This window comes from Fukomys damarensis, unplaced genomic scaffold (genome assembly GCF_012274545.1).
Source record: "Fukomys damarensis isolate Sample0158 unplaced genomic scaffold, DMR_v1.0_HiC HiC_scaffold_19, whole genome shotgun sequence".
NCBI lineage: Eukaryota > Metazoa > Chordata > Mammalia > Rodentia > Bathyergidae > Fukomys > Fukomys damarensis.
Genome location: NW_022900931.1, coordinates 17,756,541 through 17,773,170, shown reverse-complemented (window position 1 = coordinate 17,773,170; position 16,630 = coordinate 17,756,541). Strand labels below are relative to the sequence as shown.

Sequence of the window (16,630 nt, the reverse complement as noted above, 5' to 3'; positions counted from 1 at the left end):
AAAAAAAAAAAAAAAGTGTTAAATAACTTACTGCTGCTTTTATAAAATTCAGAAGAAAATAGGAGATAATTTACAGAAAATACTAATGTTTACCTTGTAGAATTTGTGATTGATAAACAGATTCAGAATCTTAATCTCCAAGCCTCCTCTCTTGCTCCTTTTTTTTTTTTTTTTTTTTTTTTTTTTTTTTTTCTTTTTTCTTATCCCTGACCCTGGGGATTAAATCCAGGGCCTCACATATGCTAGGCAAGTGAGAAAATAGGAGATAATTTACAGAAAATACTAATGTTTACCTTGTAGAATTTGTGATTGATAAACAGATTCAGAATCTTAATCTCCAAGCCTCCTCTCTTGCTCCTTTTTTTTTTTTTTTTTTTTTTTTTTTTTTTTTTCTTTTTTCTTATCCCTGACCCTGGGGATTAAATCCAGGGCCTCACATATGCTAGGCAAGTGCTCTAACCTTTTCCTCATTGGAGGATAGCACTAAGCTATCCTTCATCCCTTTTATTTTGAGACAAGTCTCACCTGTGTAGTACCAGCCTTGAACTTGCAATTCTCCTTACTTAGCCTTGGGGGTGATATTCCATTTTTTAAAAAGAGCAAACTATCCTGCATAAAGCCTTCCAGTCGCTTCCTCTTACAACCAGGATAAATATTCCCTACTTCCTTCTGACCCCGCTCACCCCAGGCTTCTGCTCACAAAACACCTTGAGTTCTAGGCACGTTGGTCTTTTTTCTGTCCACATAAATCCAAGGTTCTGCTATTGCTTCTCCCAGATTTCCAAGTGTTGTCACTTCCTTATCCTTTATGTCCTAATTTAAATATCATTTCCAAAAGGCATTTTTCTTGACCTCATCATCTAAAGCACTTTTTTTACTATCCAATGGCGTTTTGCAGTCTTCCTGAAATGTAGTAGCACCTTAAATAACATGTTATTTATAAGATTGATATTTCTGTGTCCACATGAAGGCAGAGATTTGTCTACCATTTTCTGAAAATATCCTCTGCAGCAAGAATAGCAGCACGTATATGTGCTTACTGAATTAATTTGGATATGCAGGTGCAGGCTTCTCAAGCCTTAGAAGTCCTGAAGGCTTCAAAGAAAATTCCAAGATGTCCAAGCAAATGTGTGGTTTTCTGAATGTATCTAGTGACCTCTACTGGAGTGCTTACCACAGAAACCACGTACAGATCTGATTGCCCTCTCACAACTCCATTGAATGGCAAAAAATAAGTGTGGGTGTGAAATGGGTCAGGGTCACTTGAGCATGTTCCTGCCTCAGAGAAACCCTGTGTCCTTTCTGCTTGATCAGCTGTTCTTTCTGCTGCCAGCTCATCCATTTTTGCCTTTGGCATATATTGTAGACGACAATAGTCAGGGATTTGGAAATCAGAGGTCTTTTCCATTTCCTTTCCAAATCTTATTGCATAAATGACTGCCTTTTTACTGAAAATGTAGCCAAACAATGAAACTTCAGATAGACAACCTGGGGAGGTGATGATATGGACACACTTGGTGTGGTATCCTTTATTTCCCTTCTCTTGACTCAAGGAGCAATTCTGAAAATGGTATTAACCAATAAAAAGCAGGAATTGGCAAAGGCTGTGCTCATGTTGAGAATAATAGTTTCATAAAAGTTTCGGGGCCGGGGGTTTAGCTCAGCGGTTTGGTGGCCTGCCTTGCAAGCGCAAGGACCTGAGTTCAATCCCCAGTAGCAAAAAAAAAAAAAAAAAGTTTCATAAGTCAGCACTGAGAGATCACTCGGAGATCACATGTTGCTAAGAATGTTGTTCCTTGACACAAAAAAGTCAAGTGGGAACCAAGGGCCAGGAATTTTTTTTTCCCATTAGTTTACTGGTACATTTAAATCAAACAGTGCAGTTAACATTTATCATTGGGATCTTGCTTCTTCACATGGTATATCTTGGTTCTTGTTTTTTCCCCATACCCTTGCCCTCCCTTCACCCCCTTCAATCTCCCCTATTTACAAATAACTGTTCCATTTTTTCTTTTTTCACATTTTTTCTTTTCCTTTATTTCCTTTCCCTCCCCTTCCCACTTCCCCTTTAGCCATTTTCTTCCTATTTCACACTATCAATTACACCATTTGAACCTCACTTACACTTTTAGTTTTTTACACCAGAGAAACTATTCAGTATTTACACATTTCCTATTTATTTCACTTGAAGTAGAAGTGTATATAGACACACACACACACATATATATATATATATCTATATATATAGATATATATATATATATATGTATATATGAAATTGATTCAGATACACTTTTTTATAGACTGAATCCTTACTGGTACATTTTAGGTATACAGTGCAGTTCCATTCATTATTGGTGTCTTGGACCTTTACACGACAGGTCTTGGTTCTCATTTATTCCCTATTCCCCTAGCCTCCCTTCACCCCCAAGATACGCTACTCATTTTACTTTATATCTTCAACATTTTCATTTACTAATATTTATATTCATTGATCTAAAGTCAGTTTTTCCAAAACGGTTTTATGTAATTAATAATAATCGTGCATAGTACAATGCAGAAAACCATTTTAAAAGTAGCTTCCTTTTTACTCTCTTTGCCTCTATTGCCAAATGCTGCCATTCTGGGGAGGATTTAGTGGGCCACCCTATGCCTTATGAATAAGGCCGAGCATTGCTAACGCGGTTGTCGTAGTGTCAGGCACTACGTTGAGCCTCTTAGATAAATTATTTCCTCCTTATTTTAATAAGAAAACCAAAGTTTAGTTAACACATCGGCTCAAGGTTATTTGCTTACATGGCAAATAAGCGGCTGGCAGAACTCAGTTCCAGGCCAAGCACTCGACACCTGACACACACCAGAGAGGAGCAAACCACTCTGGGTGGGTTGGGTAATGTGAGTCAGCGCTGCGGCGGCCTGTTCACTCGCCGAAGGACTGGTGAAGGGTGCTGAGAGGAAACCTGGGAGCTGGAAGTGCTGTCCTCCCAGCACCGCTTTCTCGCTCCTCGTCAACACGTCCTTCTGTGTGGTTTTACAGGAACTCGCGTTTGTAGCACCCACAGAGATTAAGTAACACAAACACGTCATTGCGTGAAAGAGGCAGGCGTCTCGACAGCGTGGCCTCCTATCTTTGCTATTTTCGTCATTTTTTCGATTAGTCTTATAACCTTTTCTTCACAACTTAAGCAAATGGATAGTAATACGGATACGTACAAGTATAGATGAAGCTCAGACTCACACTCGTTCCTGAATCACAGAACCTGTAGTTGCTGTATTTGATTCACATGTGTTCATTAATGTCACATCATAAAATACAGTTTGACTTATCTTGAGTCATTAAAACAAGCTTGAGCCAATTAGACCAACCCTATGGAAAATGGGCTAATGTCATAATAAAAAGTTATAAAATAGTGTTAACAGGTGACAAATTAAATTCTGGTTCTCTACTTAAAAATCTAATAGATATAAATTCTGTTTATCTGATTATAAATCATATACGCAGTGCTAGGGGTCAAGCCCAGGGCCTCACCCGTGATAGGCAGAGGCTTCACCACTGAGAGCTACAGCCTTAGTCCTATGATAATTTGTATTTTGAGATAAGGCCTTTCTAAGACTTCCCGGGCTGGCCTCAAACTCACAACCTTCCTGCCTTAGCCTCTTAAGTTACTGGAATTATAGGCCTGTGCTACTGCAGCCAGCTTGAATCATGCTTCGCGTGAGCTTCAATTCTGCTACCGTATAGTGTGATGTAAAAATATTGACTGTAGCTTAAATCTGTAGAGTAAGACAGAATGCCCTTACTCCTCTGGGGAACAATGTAGGATGGTGTGTGTGAAGTACATGGTCACACATGGACATACACTTAGAATGAGAAGCTAATGTGTGGATTTATCTGCAGCCCCAGCCTGGTGATATTTCAGAACCTGTGTTCTTTGCGGCTTTCTTCCCTTGTTTGAATACTTTCATGTCCACGGGACTATTCTGCATCAGTTTGGTAATGCTTGAAGTAAATTACAAATGTGACCAAAAGTAATTCCTCCTGCCCCATTAAAATATGGACTAATGGTCACCGATCTGTTAAAGTTACATTGTTTATAAACAGTACCCAAAGACACACTGAGATTTATGCTTTCTCATGTGGGGGCGGAACGCTGTTACATTATTAAGGAAAAGAGAATCAAGATCTATGCCTATCATCAAAATTCAGTTTGTAAGTGCAGAAGGAAATAGCTGGGTACAATTTTTTAACTCCCGAAAGAGGCATCAAAAGATATAGGGAGTGAAACCTAAAAGAATTTAAAGCCAGAGGCCCATACCAGTCGATTCTGTGTCACCTAAGACTTGACCAGGGGACTCATTAATACGGAGTGCTGTGGAAATGATGAAATAGGCACCGGTGACAGTGAGTCTGGGAGTTTGGGCAAAGGGACAGGCTAAAGGGCTGGCCTTGATGCTCAGCCTACCCCAGGGCTGCCTGCCCAACCTCTGAGCCGGAGGATTTCACTGGCTGCTCCGGGTGTTGGGACAGATGACATTAGGGTAACGTCCTCGCTGGACCTGCCCAGAAGGATTGCAGAAATTGCTGCGATTTCTCCTTTCCCTGGGAACTCTGTTGGAAGTAGAGATTTCACTCCGCGGGGTTATTCCTAGGAGAAGCCGCCCAAGCCGGACACCCTACCGGCCCTAAAGCTCGTCTCAGCTCACCTCTCCTGGGATTCCACTTAACTGAAACAGATTCAACAAGGGGTCTGAGACTGGAAGGAGAATGCTCCGAGGCCGATCTTTGTCTGTGACTTCCCTGAGCGGGTTCCCTCAGTGGGAAGCTGACAAACTTCCTGTGGAGGATTTGCTGCTGTTTGAAGTTTCTTGGGAGGTGACCAATAAAGGTTTGTGCCATTCCCTGGGTTGCTAAAGCATGTATATTTAGGACTTTACGGGTGACTCTAGTGATCATGAATTGCCTGCAATTGAGACCAGTGTTCAAACTGAATAATATATTTAGGTTACCCTGAACGTTGTCTTTCTTAACAGGTAATGAAAATGTAGACTTCTGGATATATTTAAGAGGGAGAAAACCTGAAAATATTAGTGATTGCCAGAAATGTGAGATTAAATTAAAAATTTAAATCCCCATTATAACAAAAAAGAAATGAAATTTTTTATCTATGTTTTTTGTTCTATAATTTTTCTCTATCAAAGACTCATAACTAAGTACTTTATTTTAGGAAGAATTATATGTGGTCAGAGGACCAATTAGAAACTTTAATTCTACATTTTATAAGTGATATATGAAATATTTAGTAATCAAGATTACTTTGAAATTAGTTTTTAATTCAGAAGCTGCTCAGAAGGCAAAATGTAATTTTTTTCTTCAATGCTACATGCATGTAGAAACTATATAATATGAAAGGAAATCAAATTTGTCAAAATAACATAATTTCCTATTAAGGTATAACTTCATTTGAGCTGGGCTGGAAAAGTCAACCTAAATGAATTTAATTATAAAAACAATCCCCGTGTATTGATATTCTCTAGTTTAAACAGGTCAAGACATCAATAGGGAAAAAGTACTGATTCTGAAGGCTGAGTTTTTCCAGACCATGAAGGACCAGGCCCAGAGACTTATGGGTAAAAGGCAGTGGCGATGGTAACTTGGAGGAGCCAAAAGGATAACGTGATTTGATACTTTACTTCTTCCTTTTGGCTAAGCAGAACTGATATAGTCTCAAAATAGAATTGTGTTTGGCCTCTGTTCTGATCGTATGTGACCTGTTCAAGTTCTCCTGTGTGTGCATTTGCAAAACCCCTAAAAGCAAAGTTAGCACAATATCCACAGGAGGTCATAGTTCAGTCCTCCTCCCTGTAGATAGGAAGAAAGCAATGAGGACAGAGAACTTAGCATAGAAAAGGGAAGTACTTAGTAACTCTTTTAGAGTCCTTTTTCTAGTCACAATTTTTTGTCTGTCCAGTTTTTAAATATTCCTACCATTCCTGTGGATCCTCTACTACATTTGAGCACCAGAAACCAAAAACCTTAACAAAGATTTTCTCTACAATTAGCAGGGATTTGAGGTCATATCTTGTCTGTGGGGAAAATCAAGTGGCTGGGCTGCCTTTAGCACCCAAAATCAGCCCCTCTCACAAAAATCAGACCTCTGCACAAGTTCCTACACTTGAGCAGAGCTCAGTCTCTTTCCTGCCTTTTCTTCCATTTAAACAACTGTCACGTAATGGGTGCACACGTGACAGCGCTCACCCCATACGTCCTAATTCCGACGATGGACATGGCGACCTGCGCTGGGCCTAGAATAGGTCGGAGAACAGACAGTGATCGATGGGTTTGCTTTCTCCAAGCTGAAAAAAAAAAATACATTTATTTCTCAACCTCTGAACTGCCTTGCCATTCATCTGCTACTGTTTCTTCTACCAGGGAAGGCTTTTTTGGGGTGTGTATGCATATGGAGACAGATATACATTAAAGTTGGCATCTGCAGTATATCTTTATTTCAATATTTTTTCACAGTCACGTGTTATTATTTTTAAATAGATGGAGAACTACTGTGTTTCTCCTTGACACTTTGCTGCTATAGTTTCTCTTTAAAATTTACTTTGAATTTCTACTCCCTGAAGTTCACAGCCATGCTCTGAGGCATATTAGAGATCATGAATTCATTTCCTCCATTTCTTAGATGAAATGGGTTAGGAAGGCATTGAATAATCACCATGGAAGTGGCTGAGATAAAACTTGGAATCAGAGCTTTTCCAAGTCCAAATGTTTTTGCTACCACATAAGAATTAACTCTCATTTTTCCCCATTCTCCTACCCTCCATTCAACCCCTCCACCTCTCCCCATTTACAAAGACTTTGTTTCCATTTTTTTCCTTTTCTGAGATATATTATGTAAAGGTACAACATCCCAATAATGAGTGTCAGCATATTGTATACCTAAAATGTACCAAAAAAAATAATGAAAAAAAAAAGAATTAACTCTTAAAACCTCCACTGTCTAAGCAAGTGCTTTAAAGATGGAAAAGGTCTGAGTTGCAGTTAAATGTGAGAGATTTATGAAATTTTCACAAACTTACATTGTTTGAATATCAGCTTCTTCATGACTAAAATAAATATATAGTAGTATATTCTAGCCATCTTACAGTGTTCCATGACAGACAAGGAAAGTATTCATATCCAAAAAAACTAAAAAAATCTCTTAGAAAAAAAGTTCCCTCACTGATAGGACTTTGCCAGTGAAGAATGGAAATATGTTCAGAAACAACAAATGAAGGAGTCACAGTTAAATCTAGGATCTCAAAATAACCTTTTCCAATTGTTCATCTTAACCTGAAATTTCTTCTTATTCATTCATCTGTTTTTAATCAATGCCCATGTATTATTCAATAAAGATTCATACAATGTCTATTCGGTGTTAGACACTGTGACTGGAGAAAAAATAGCATTGATTCCAGTAGTCCAGAATTTTCAGAATCACAGGAAGATAGATTTTTTGTTGTTGTTGTTTGTTTGTTTGTTTTTGGTACCAGGGATTGAACTCAGGTCCTTGCACTTGTGAGGCAGGCAGCAGAAGCACTCAGCTAAATGCCTGGCCCCCCACGGGCAGATAGACGTGGAACAGCTATTATAGTCAAATGTGAGTGTGAGGGGAAGAGAACAAGGTGATCAGTGATTATCCAGCATGTTGCTGGTGGTGCTGGTGGTTACATGAGCTTGGATAAAGAATTTTGCCTACATGTTGGAAAAAAAAAATTTTTATTGTCTTTGCTCAGGCCTTACAACAATGATTTCCTCTTCACAGACTTGACTCATTGAGAATGTGAGTGTGGTATTTTGAGGGCAGTTAGGATTATTAAAAAGAGTTTAAAAATTCTGTCACAAATAATGAAATTAACTAAGGGATGTAAAGATTTCTGAAATGTAGTTCTTATACAGAGTTTTCCTTATTGAACTTGACTAGACACAATTTGTTTTACTCCTAAGCTAGCACATTGCAGGACATAATACTTCACCTGCTCCCTCCTGAACTGGACATCATAGCTCTAGGTCACGAGCTTGAAGGATGTACTGAAGAAGTCAGAAAAATACAGACAAATGGTGTGGTAGTGATGAATGGTAACTACAAATCCGGAATTTGCGGGCAGACATTTTAAAGGAGAAAACTTTAAGGAAAGTGGAACTCAAAAAGTTTGCGAGGCTGTAGAAATTGTGTCTGAAAAATGTGTGCACATGTGTGCCGGAGTCTTTTCTGAGAAGACTTCATGCTTTCACCAGATTTTCAGATGCCTCTATGACCTGTAAAGGACCTCCATACGAGTTGAGTTTCTTATATACTCTTATAGTAACCACTTATCAGAGGTATAGTTTGCAAATATTTTCTCCCACTCTGTTGCATCATGCTACTGACTGTTTACTTTGCTGTGCAGAAGACTTGAGTTTCATGAAATCCCATTTTACTGTTTTTGCTTGTGTTTCCTATGTTTTTGGAGTCTTATCCAAAAAAAAGCCCTTACCCATTCTAATGTCCTGAACATTCCTCCAGTGTTTTCTTCTAGTACATTTACAGTTTCAGGTTTCACATTTAAGTCTTTAACCTACTTTGGATTGTTTTTTGTAACTGGTGTGAAGTAGAGGTTTGATTTCTGTTTTAGTTACTTTTCTCGTACAAACACCCAACATCCAAAGGTAAATAAAGGAGGAGAGGTTTCTTTGGCTCACAGCTCTTAGCTGTTTCACTTCACAGTTGGCCCGCTCCATGGCAGAGGAGAAACAATTCATGGCAAAAGAAGAGCAGACAGAAGGCAGCAAGCAACAAGCTTTCTGTCCCTTATATCCTTACCCTTAAGTCAGGTAGCACTCATACCATACCTAGGGTGCACAGCCTTAATCCCACCCAGAACTATGCCAAACCGATCAGTGGACTGATTTAGTAATCACACACCCTTGATCCCTGCATCACTAGCCACCTCTGAAAAAGCCCCATCTATGACCACATGAGGCTTTCGGGGGACGTCTAGACACAGCCATATCAGCATCATTCTTCTGCACATAGATATCAAACGTACCCAGGCTCATTTGTTGAAGAAAATGTCCTTCAATGAGTGTTCTTAGCACCCTTGTCAAGAGTCAGTTGGCTAAAGATGTGCAGATATATTCTTAGGCTTTCTATTCTGTTCTATTGGTCTATTTTTAGTTTTATCCCAATGCTGCACTCTCTGATTATTATAGCTTTATAGTATATTTTAGATTCTAATATGTCTACTTCTTATTCTTTTTGCTCAATACTGCTTTGGCTATTCAGTGTCTTTTGTGATTCCATATAAACTTTAGGTTGGCTTTTCTGTGTTTGTGATGAACGCCATGTGTATTTTAATGGGATTGCATTAAATGTGTAGATTGCAATGGGTATTGTGAACATTTTAATATTACTAATTCTTAAAATCCAAGAACATAGGATGTCCTTCTATTTTGTGTGTGTGTTCTTCAATTTCTTTCATCAGAGTTTTATAGTTTGTATTGTAGAGCTCTCTCACTTGGTTAAATTTATTACTGTGTATAGTTTTGTAGCTGTTATAAATAGGATTGATTTCTTTTTCAGATAATTCACTACTGGTGCATAGAAATGTTATTGCTTTTGTGTTAATTCTGAACACAGCAACAGTTTGGAATTCATTTATTAATTCTAATAGTTTTTTGGCAGAATTGTGTTTTCTATAAATAAGATCATATCATCTGCAAACAATGATAATTTGATTTCTTCTTTTCCAATTTAGATGCTCTCTATTTTTCTCACTTGTCTAGTTGCTCTGGCTAGGATTCTCCGTACTATATTGAATAAACGTGATGGAAGTGAGCATCCTTGTCTTGCTCCAGATCTTAGAAAGCTTTCAGCTTTTCCTCATTCAGTATGATGTTAGCTGTGGATATGCTTATTCGCTTCTATATAGCAATAGTAACTTATCTGATGTGAACATTATGCAATGTACATGTGTATTAAAAGGTCACACAGTACCCATAAATATGTATGATTTGTATGTGTGTCAGCTACAAAAAAAAGGAAGAAATCATAGCTATAAAATACACATATACACTCACATACCAAAACCCTATTTCTTTTAGCTATCGTTTTCCAAATGTTTCTTCTTTATAGCACAGTGCAAAATGATTCTACCGCTACCAACAGTCTACCTCCCCACAAGGTCTTTGTCTCTCCGTGGTGCTACTCCTTGCCTCCCTTTACTGCTTTTAAACATGCATCCGTTTGTTGTTGCATACATTTACTCGTGTTGTTGCTATCCACGACCCCAGGGTTCTGGAGTCAGACTGTCTGAGCTGGAGCCTCAGCACCCCCATAACTTGTGTGGTATTAGAGCAACACAAAGCCTCTCTGTGCCTTAGTTTCCCCATTTGTAAGGTAAAAGTAGTAACATCTACCTATAGCAATGTTATAAAAATGAAAAGAAATTTCTATTGTAAATTACTGACAAGAGTGCCTAGTGTTTAATAAGACTTCTGCAATCACCATCTTATTATCATTAGTTTTTCAGAAATTAGACATAAAATGAGGACATTGGAAAATCTATTATCATACTAGGTTTCACTTTGAATATGATTCCATGCTTTTATTTTTAAACATGAAGCGGAAAGAACAGTAAAAGGTGTTAAATGACTAATGACGCAGTAATTAGGGGTTGAGTTTCTTTGCCTGGTGTGGATATGCAGTGGCTAAGTCAATGATATCCTCAGCCACACCTCATGAAAAACACAATCCATGCAAAGCTGTACAGGGTGCATACACATCTTCAGGACAGATGCTCATCTCCCACTTCCTCTCTGTCTAGGTTACCAGGCACCAGCACTCTTCTACAAGATATTCTGAGCTACCATTGTAGGCATTGGCAAGGTGGCTTTGCTCAAAGTGTATCACCTGCAGAGACAGCAGAACCACTGAGCCAAACCCCTGGCCCTTGCAGTTGCTTTTTTTTTTTAATTGAGTTTATTGGTACAGTCTAGGTCTACAATACAGTTACATTCATTAATGGGATCCTGTGCCTTCACATGACAGTTCTTGGTTCTCATGTTTTCCCCTTGTCCCTGCCTTCCCTTCACCCCTTCCTCCCCTCCCCATTTACAAACTCTTTATTTTCATTTTTACATTTTCTCATACTTTTTCTTTTCCCTTATTTTCTTTCCCCTACCCTTTCCACTTTCCCTACACCTTTTGCCCTTTTCTTTCTACTTCGCACTCTTAATTATCCCATTAGGATCTTGTGCACTATTACAGTTTTTCACACCAGAGAAAGTATTCGGTATTTACACATGTGACTTATTTATTTCACTTAAGAGTATATCCTCAATATGTATCCATTTTCCTATGAATGACTCTAATTTCTCATTCTTTATGGCTGAGTAGTATTCCATTTTATAGAAAAAATCCACATCTTCTTTATCCTGTTTCCAACAGATGGGCAGATGGGCTGTTTCCAAGTTTTAGTTATTACAAACTGTGCCGCTGTAAACATTGGTGCACATATAACTCTGTGGTATGATTCTTTTAAATCTTTTGGAAAGATACCCAGCAGAGGTATGGCTGAGTCAAATCAAACCTCTAGACCTAGCTCTTTGAGGTATCTCCATATTGATTTCCATAGTGGTTGCACTAGTCTGCACTCCCACCAACAATGGATAAGGGTTCCTTTCTCCCCACAACCCTGCCAAAATTTGTTATTGTTTGATTTCTTGATAGCAGTCATTCTTTGTGGGGTGAGGTGGAATCTCAGTGTTACTTTTCATATTTTAGTTTCTATTAGTATATGTTTGCAGTACAAAATGTTACATTACTCATGAGGAGTTCGTACATGGCCATCACATATCTTAATTCATTTTTTTATCCTCTTTCCGTCCCGTCCAACACTAACTGCTTTGATTTGAACCACAGACCAGCAAAGTGCTGGGAACACAAATATTTGTTGTCCGTTGTCAAAGGGAGCACGTAATTGCTTTCCAACCTGGAAAAGCCTACCTCAGAGATGAGCTCCTGCCCACACAGTGTCTATCTCTGCTCCTGCAACTGTGTAGGGGGACAGACGGGTCAGACTAGGGCCGCATATCTGGAAACAAATGACTTCCCAAATCTGTCACTTGAGAATTTTAAAACAGTAAAGATTTTCCCAATTTTCTATATGTAAACACATATTATAAATATAAATATTTTCATGTGCATGGAGAAAGGGAAAGGAGGGGCTATTGGTCCTTATTTTAGATGGTGCCCATTCTATCCTGTTTTAGGATCGTGATTTTTTTTAGTAAAACTGAAACTATTTCTAGATGAAAACATAGGGATTTAACTACTTCATTGATATCTATGTGCCATGGTAGCTCACCTTTTCTTGTTCATGAAAGGCCTGGTACTTTGTCCTCACACTAAAGATACCCCCGCCACGTTGTTTCAGGAAAACGCTGATCAATAAAATACAAAGTACTTCTTTGAAACTGAAGGTGAAATGCAAGCTCAATGGCCATTTCTATGGTAAAATAATAGTTCGTCATTTTAGAAAACTTCATTTATTTTCATATAAAAATGCTTGTTGGTGAACCTTTTTGGTTTTATACTCCACGTTTGAAAATGAGAGTGACTTTATCTCTGCCTTTGTATATATACTCTAGCTATCAATACTAAGAAAAACGTTCCGGTCAAAGTGTGGTAAATAAATGGAGTACAAACTGAGGGAAAAGCAGATAAAAAATAAATGTAGAGAGGACAGAGGGAGGCTAAGATGGTGCTAAGTGTATGAGACAGTGGGGAGAGGACTTGTTGCAGGGAAACAGTATCTGAGGGACAAAGATGTATTCACCATCAGGGCTCAACCAATACACAATAGATTTTTACTTTTTAAATGTCATAGCTTTATTCATTTGGTTTTTTTTGTTTGTTTGTTTGTTTTTTGGTACTGCACTTGCCAGGCAGATGTTGGTGCCCCTGAGCTAAATCTCTGTCCCTATGATTTTATTCTTGATACAGTGGGAGAGCCTAGCCATACATAGCATTTTTCAATATACTTATGGCAGTTTTGGAAATATCTGTATAAAGCTGATGACCTCATGTAGAAAAAGAGATAGCAGATTAATTATGTTTATCTTATTTTAATGGACACTATTCAAAAGTACAAACAGCCAATAGGTACATGAAAAAATATTCAGCAACTTGGCCATTAGAGAAATGCAAATCGAACAACTACCTGGAAATTAGTACAGAGATTCCTCGAAACACTAAACCTATGAATTCCATTTGACTCAGCTATAGATACTTCTTCTGTATATCTCCTGGAATCGTTACCCGCATCATATTACAGTGATCTATATCCACCCGTGCTGGTAGCAGCAGAACTCAATAGCTAAAGCTTGGAAGCAGCCTGTATGTCCATGAATAGATGGATGGACAGACAGTGTGGAGTATCTTTGCCCAACGGACTACTTCTGAGCTATAATGAAGAATAAAGTCGAGTCATTTGTAGGATATTGATGCAGCTTGTGTTCATAATGCTAATGAAATAAATCAGATGCTCAAGGTAGACTATCAAATGGTTTGTCATCTGAAAAATACAAAATAGAAATGATTCAAAGGGCAAAATAAAAGATAGATAACAGGAAACAGGGAGATAGACTTTGTGGAGATGGGAAGGGGGCCTGGAAAGGGGTGGAAGGGAGGGGCTGGGAAGAGGAAGTGAAATTGATCAAATTCCATACGTATACATACTAATTCCCCACAACAAATGCATTTATTACATATCACAAACACAGACTAATACAATTTTTTAAAAAGAATTTCAGGGGCTAATGGCATCACTCAGTGGCACAATGCTTGTCTGGCATGCATGAGACCCTTGCTTTGGTTTGCAGCTGGAAAAATTTTTTTTTCTCTTTTCTTTCTCCAGCAAATAAAAATGTATTTCTATTCATGCAAGTCTATTTGAACTTAAACCCCATAACCTCATAAACAAGGCTGTGATAAAAAGGCTCTTGTTAACATATAGGGATTGCAAATAAGAGTTTTCAAGAATAAAAATATAAGTAAGGCATTTAGTAAACGTACTATCCCAACTCTATAACATGTTCTCTCGATAAAATGAAAGAACTGAGTCCATAGAAGAGGATAAATAATCTGAAAATTTTGCATTTTTTGTAGTAGTGGTTTTGAATAAACCTTATGTATATTTAAATACATTGTTAAGATGTGCCTCTCACACTTAGAAAATGTCAGTGGTTCATAAACCTTTCCAGAACTGGACAAAACACTTACATAGAGTTGGTGTCAATATCGGTTTACAAAGACTTAACTTCACCATTGAATGGTTAAGTGAATCACATCTGTTGTGGTCTAAGCAAGAAGTTGCTACTTTCAGGCTTTGTGTATCTTATTCATGTGTCCCACACTGCCTTTGTTACTTGCCATCTGACCTGTGATTGAATGAGTATTTATTATTAGACAGCTTCAGTGACAATTTAAGTTCCATTTTAGTACAGGCAAAAAAATATTTCCTTAAAAATAAAGTTCTTAAAGATGATTAGTTTATACACTCATATAAAAAGTGTTTGCATGCAGTACTTATATTTTGAACTTACATTAACTCTTCTCATTTATAAATTAGTGAAGCCTGTTAGTATCACATAATAAAATCAACATTTGCTGTTTTGTCTCACTTCTCTGAAGACAATTTACCAGAAAGTTTGATTTGAATGGCTCAGGAAGAATACAAAGATGGCGACTTGACTGACCATCAGTTTTAGCCACAGATAAGATTATTACTTAAAGTTAAGCTACTGAAATCAGAAAATGTAAGATGTATGTTACCTATCAAAACTTTGATCCTGATGAGCTGGAATACCTTTTGAAAGTGAAAAATGAGAAAAGAAACTTTGTTTTCAAGTTGCAAGTCATAAAGTTGCTCTCTGAGATTGAGTTGCATATAGATTCCAGGATCTTATTGGCTCAGGACTTCACACGGGAGTTTTGAGATTTTTTTCCCTTTATTTTTCTTTCTTCGTTTTTGTGGTGCTAGAGTGTGAATCCAGAACCTCTGCACTGAGCTACATCTGCAGCCCTTTTCTAATTTCTTGTTTCAAGACAGGATCTTGCCAGGTGTCTAAATCACCCAGGCTCAGTTGCTCTCCTCCTGCCTTAGCCTCCCAGAGAACCAGGATTCCAGCTGTGCCCCACAGTACCTGGCTAACACAGCATTTCTTATGCCACTCCCTTGCCCATAACTGAATAGCAAATCCAATCCCCTCCCCTTGTTTTCTCCCAGGATGATTTTCTAGGTGTAGACATGCTAGATCCAAGCATATACATTTTCCCTGGCTTCACGTTTTAATACTGCTAGCATCAATGGCAGAGGGAGTAAATGCACAATGACGCTAAGCAGGGAGAAGTACCCTGTGAGAACGCAAACTTCTATTTGCGTCATTGAATTGACATGGAGATTGGGCAGAACCTCTTTCCTGGAAATTGATCACCTCTTTCTCCTTATCAGAAACGCCCTTGTTGAATCTCTGAGAAAGAGAACAACTCTTGCTGGGTGCAGGGTGGCAGTGCACAGTTGTTATCCCAGCTACTTGTGAGGCTGCGGCAATAGGAACATAAATGTGAGGGCAGCCTAGGCAGTGTAGAGAGACCCTGCCATGAAATAAAATAAAATAAATAAAAGAGTAAGCTGGGAGTATAACTCAGTACTTCCTGAGTTCAATCCCCAATCCTGAAAGAGAAAAAGAAAGAGAAGAAAGGGAGAAAAGGGAGAAAAGGGAGGGAGGGAGGGAGAAAAGGGGAAAGGGGAAAGGGAAAGAAAAGGAAAGAAAGGGAAGGGAAGAGAAGAAGAAAGGAAAGGAAAGGGAAAGAAAAAAAAAAGAAAATCAGTTTAGCTTAGGAGGTTTGCTCCTAGTTGCAAGCTGTTCCTCAGACACGTAGCCTGCAGATGAGAAGAAAGGTGACAAATGCCCAGGCCATGTGAGGTGACAATGGCTGCTCATCCTCCCTTTGACGCTTCTTTAGTCCACTTCTCTGCAGATTTCCTGACAGTGCTGTTCCTGTTGGCACTGGTGCTGTGAGCCTATCTCACATGTACACAGCAGGGACTTCAATAAAGGCACAGAATTGATCCAAAGAGCTATTTCTTAGTGTTCAACAGTTAACATGTTAACCCTATTTTTTTCGTCTTTTTTCCCCTTCCCTCCCCTCTGCTTCCCTCCCCTCCCCTCCCCTTCCCTACTCTCTTTCTTTCGTAGTGCTGGAAACCACATACTAAGCACACACTGTACCACAGATACTCCACTATACTACTATCTCCCTCTATACTACCACTATACTCCCAGCTAAGCCCTGCTTTATTAGAAAGCAAAATTAAACCCTTGTGCTTGGAGGATCCTAAATGCTAACGAGAGAGGGAGAGAGAGAGGGAGAGAGAGAGAGAGAGAGAGAGAGAGAGAGAGAGAGAGACCCATTTCTATCCCTTCCAGTGGATTACTAACCTGAATGATAACAGATCCTTTGTTTTTTTTTTTTTTTTTTTTTTTTTTTTTTTTTTTTTTTTAAATTTTGGGGGTTTTTGTTGTGTGTTTCCCAAAAAG

General features: G+C 38.5%; 1 protein-coding gene across 2 annotated transcripts in view; it reads left to right on the top strand.

Annotated features, from left to right (window-relative positions):
* Positions 1 to 4,525: 4,525 nt before the first annotated feature.
* The window catches only part of Gys2 (glycogen synthase 2), a 55,492-nt gene continuing 43,387 nt past the window's right edge, over positions 4,526 to 16,630 (top strand). Inside the window, exon 1 of one of the 2 annotated variants that reach the window (XM_019206312.2) lies at positions 4,526 to 4,886. In XM_019206312.2, the coding sequence (XP_019061857.1) occupies positions 4,766 to 4,886 (121 nt within the window). In that variant the 5' untranslated portion in view covers positions 4,526 to 4,765. The remainder of the gene's footprint in view (positions 4,887 to 16,630) is intronic. The other variant, XM_010615619.3, reaches the window with a different exon arrangement.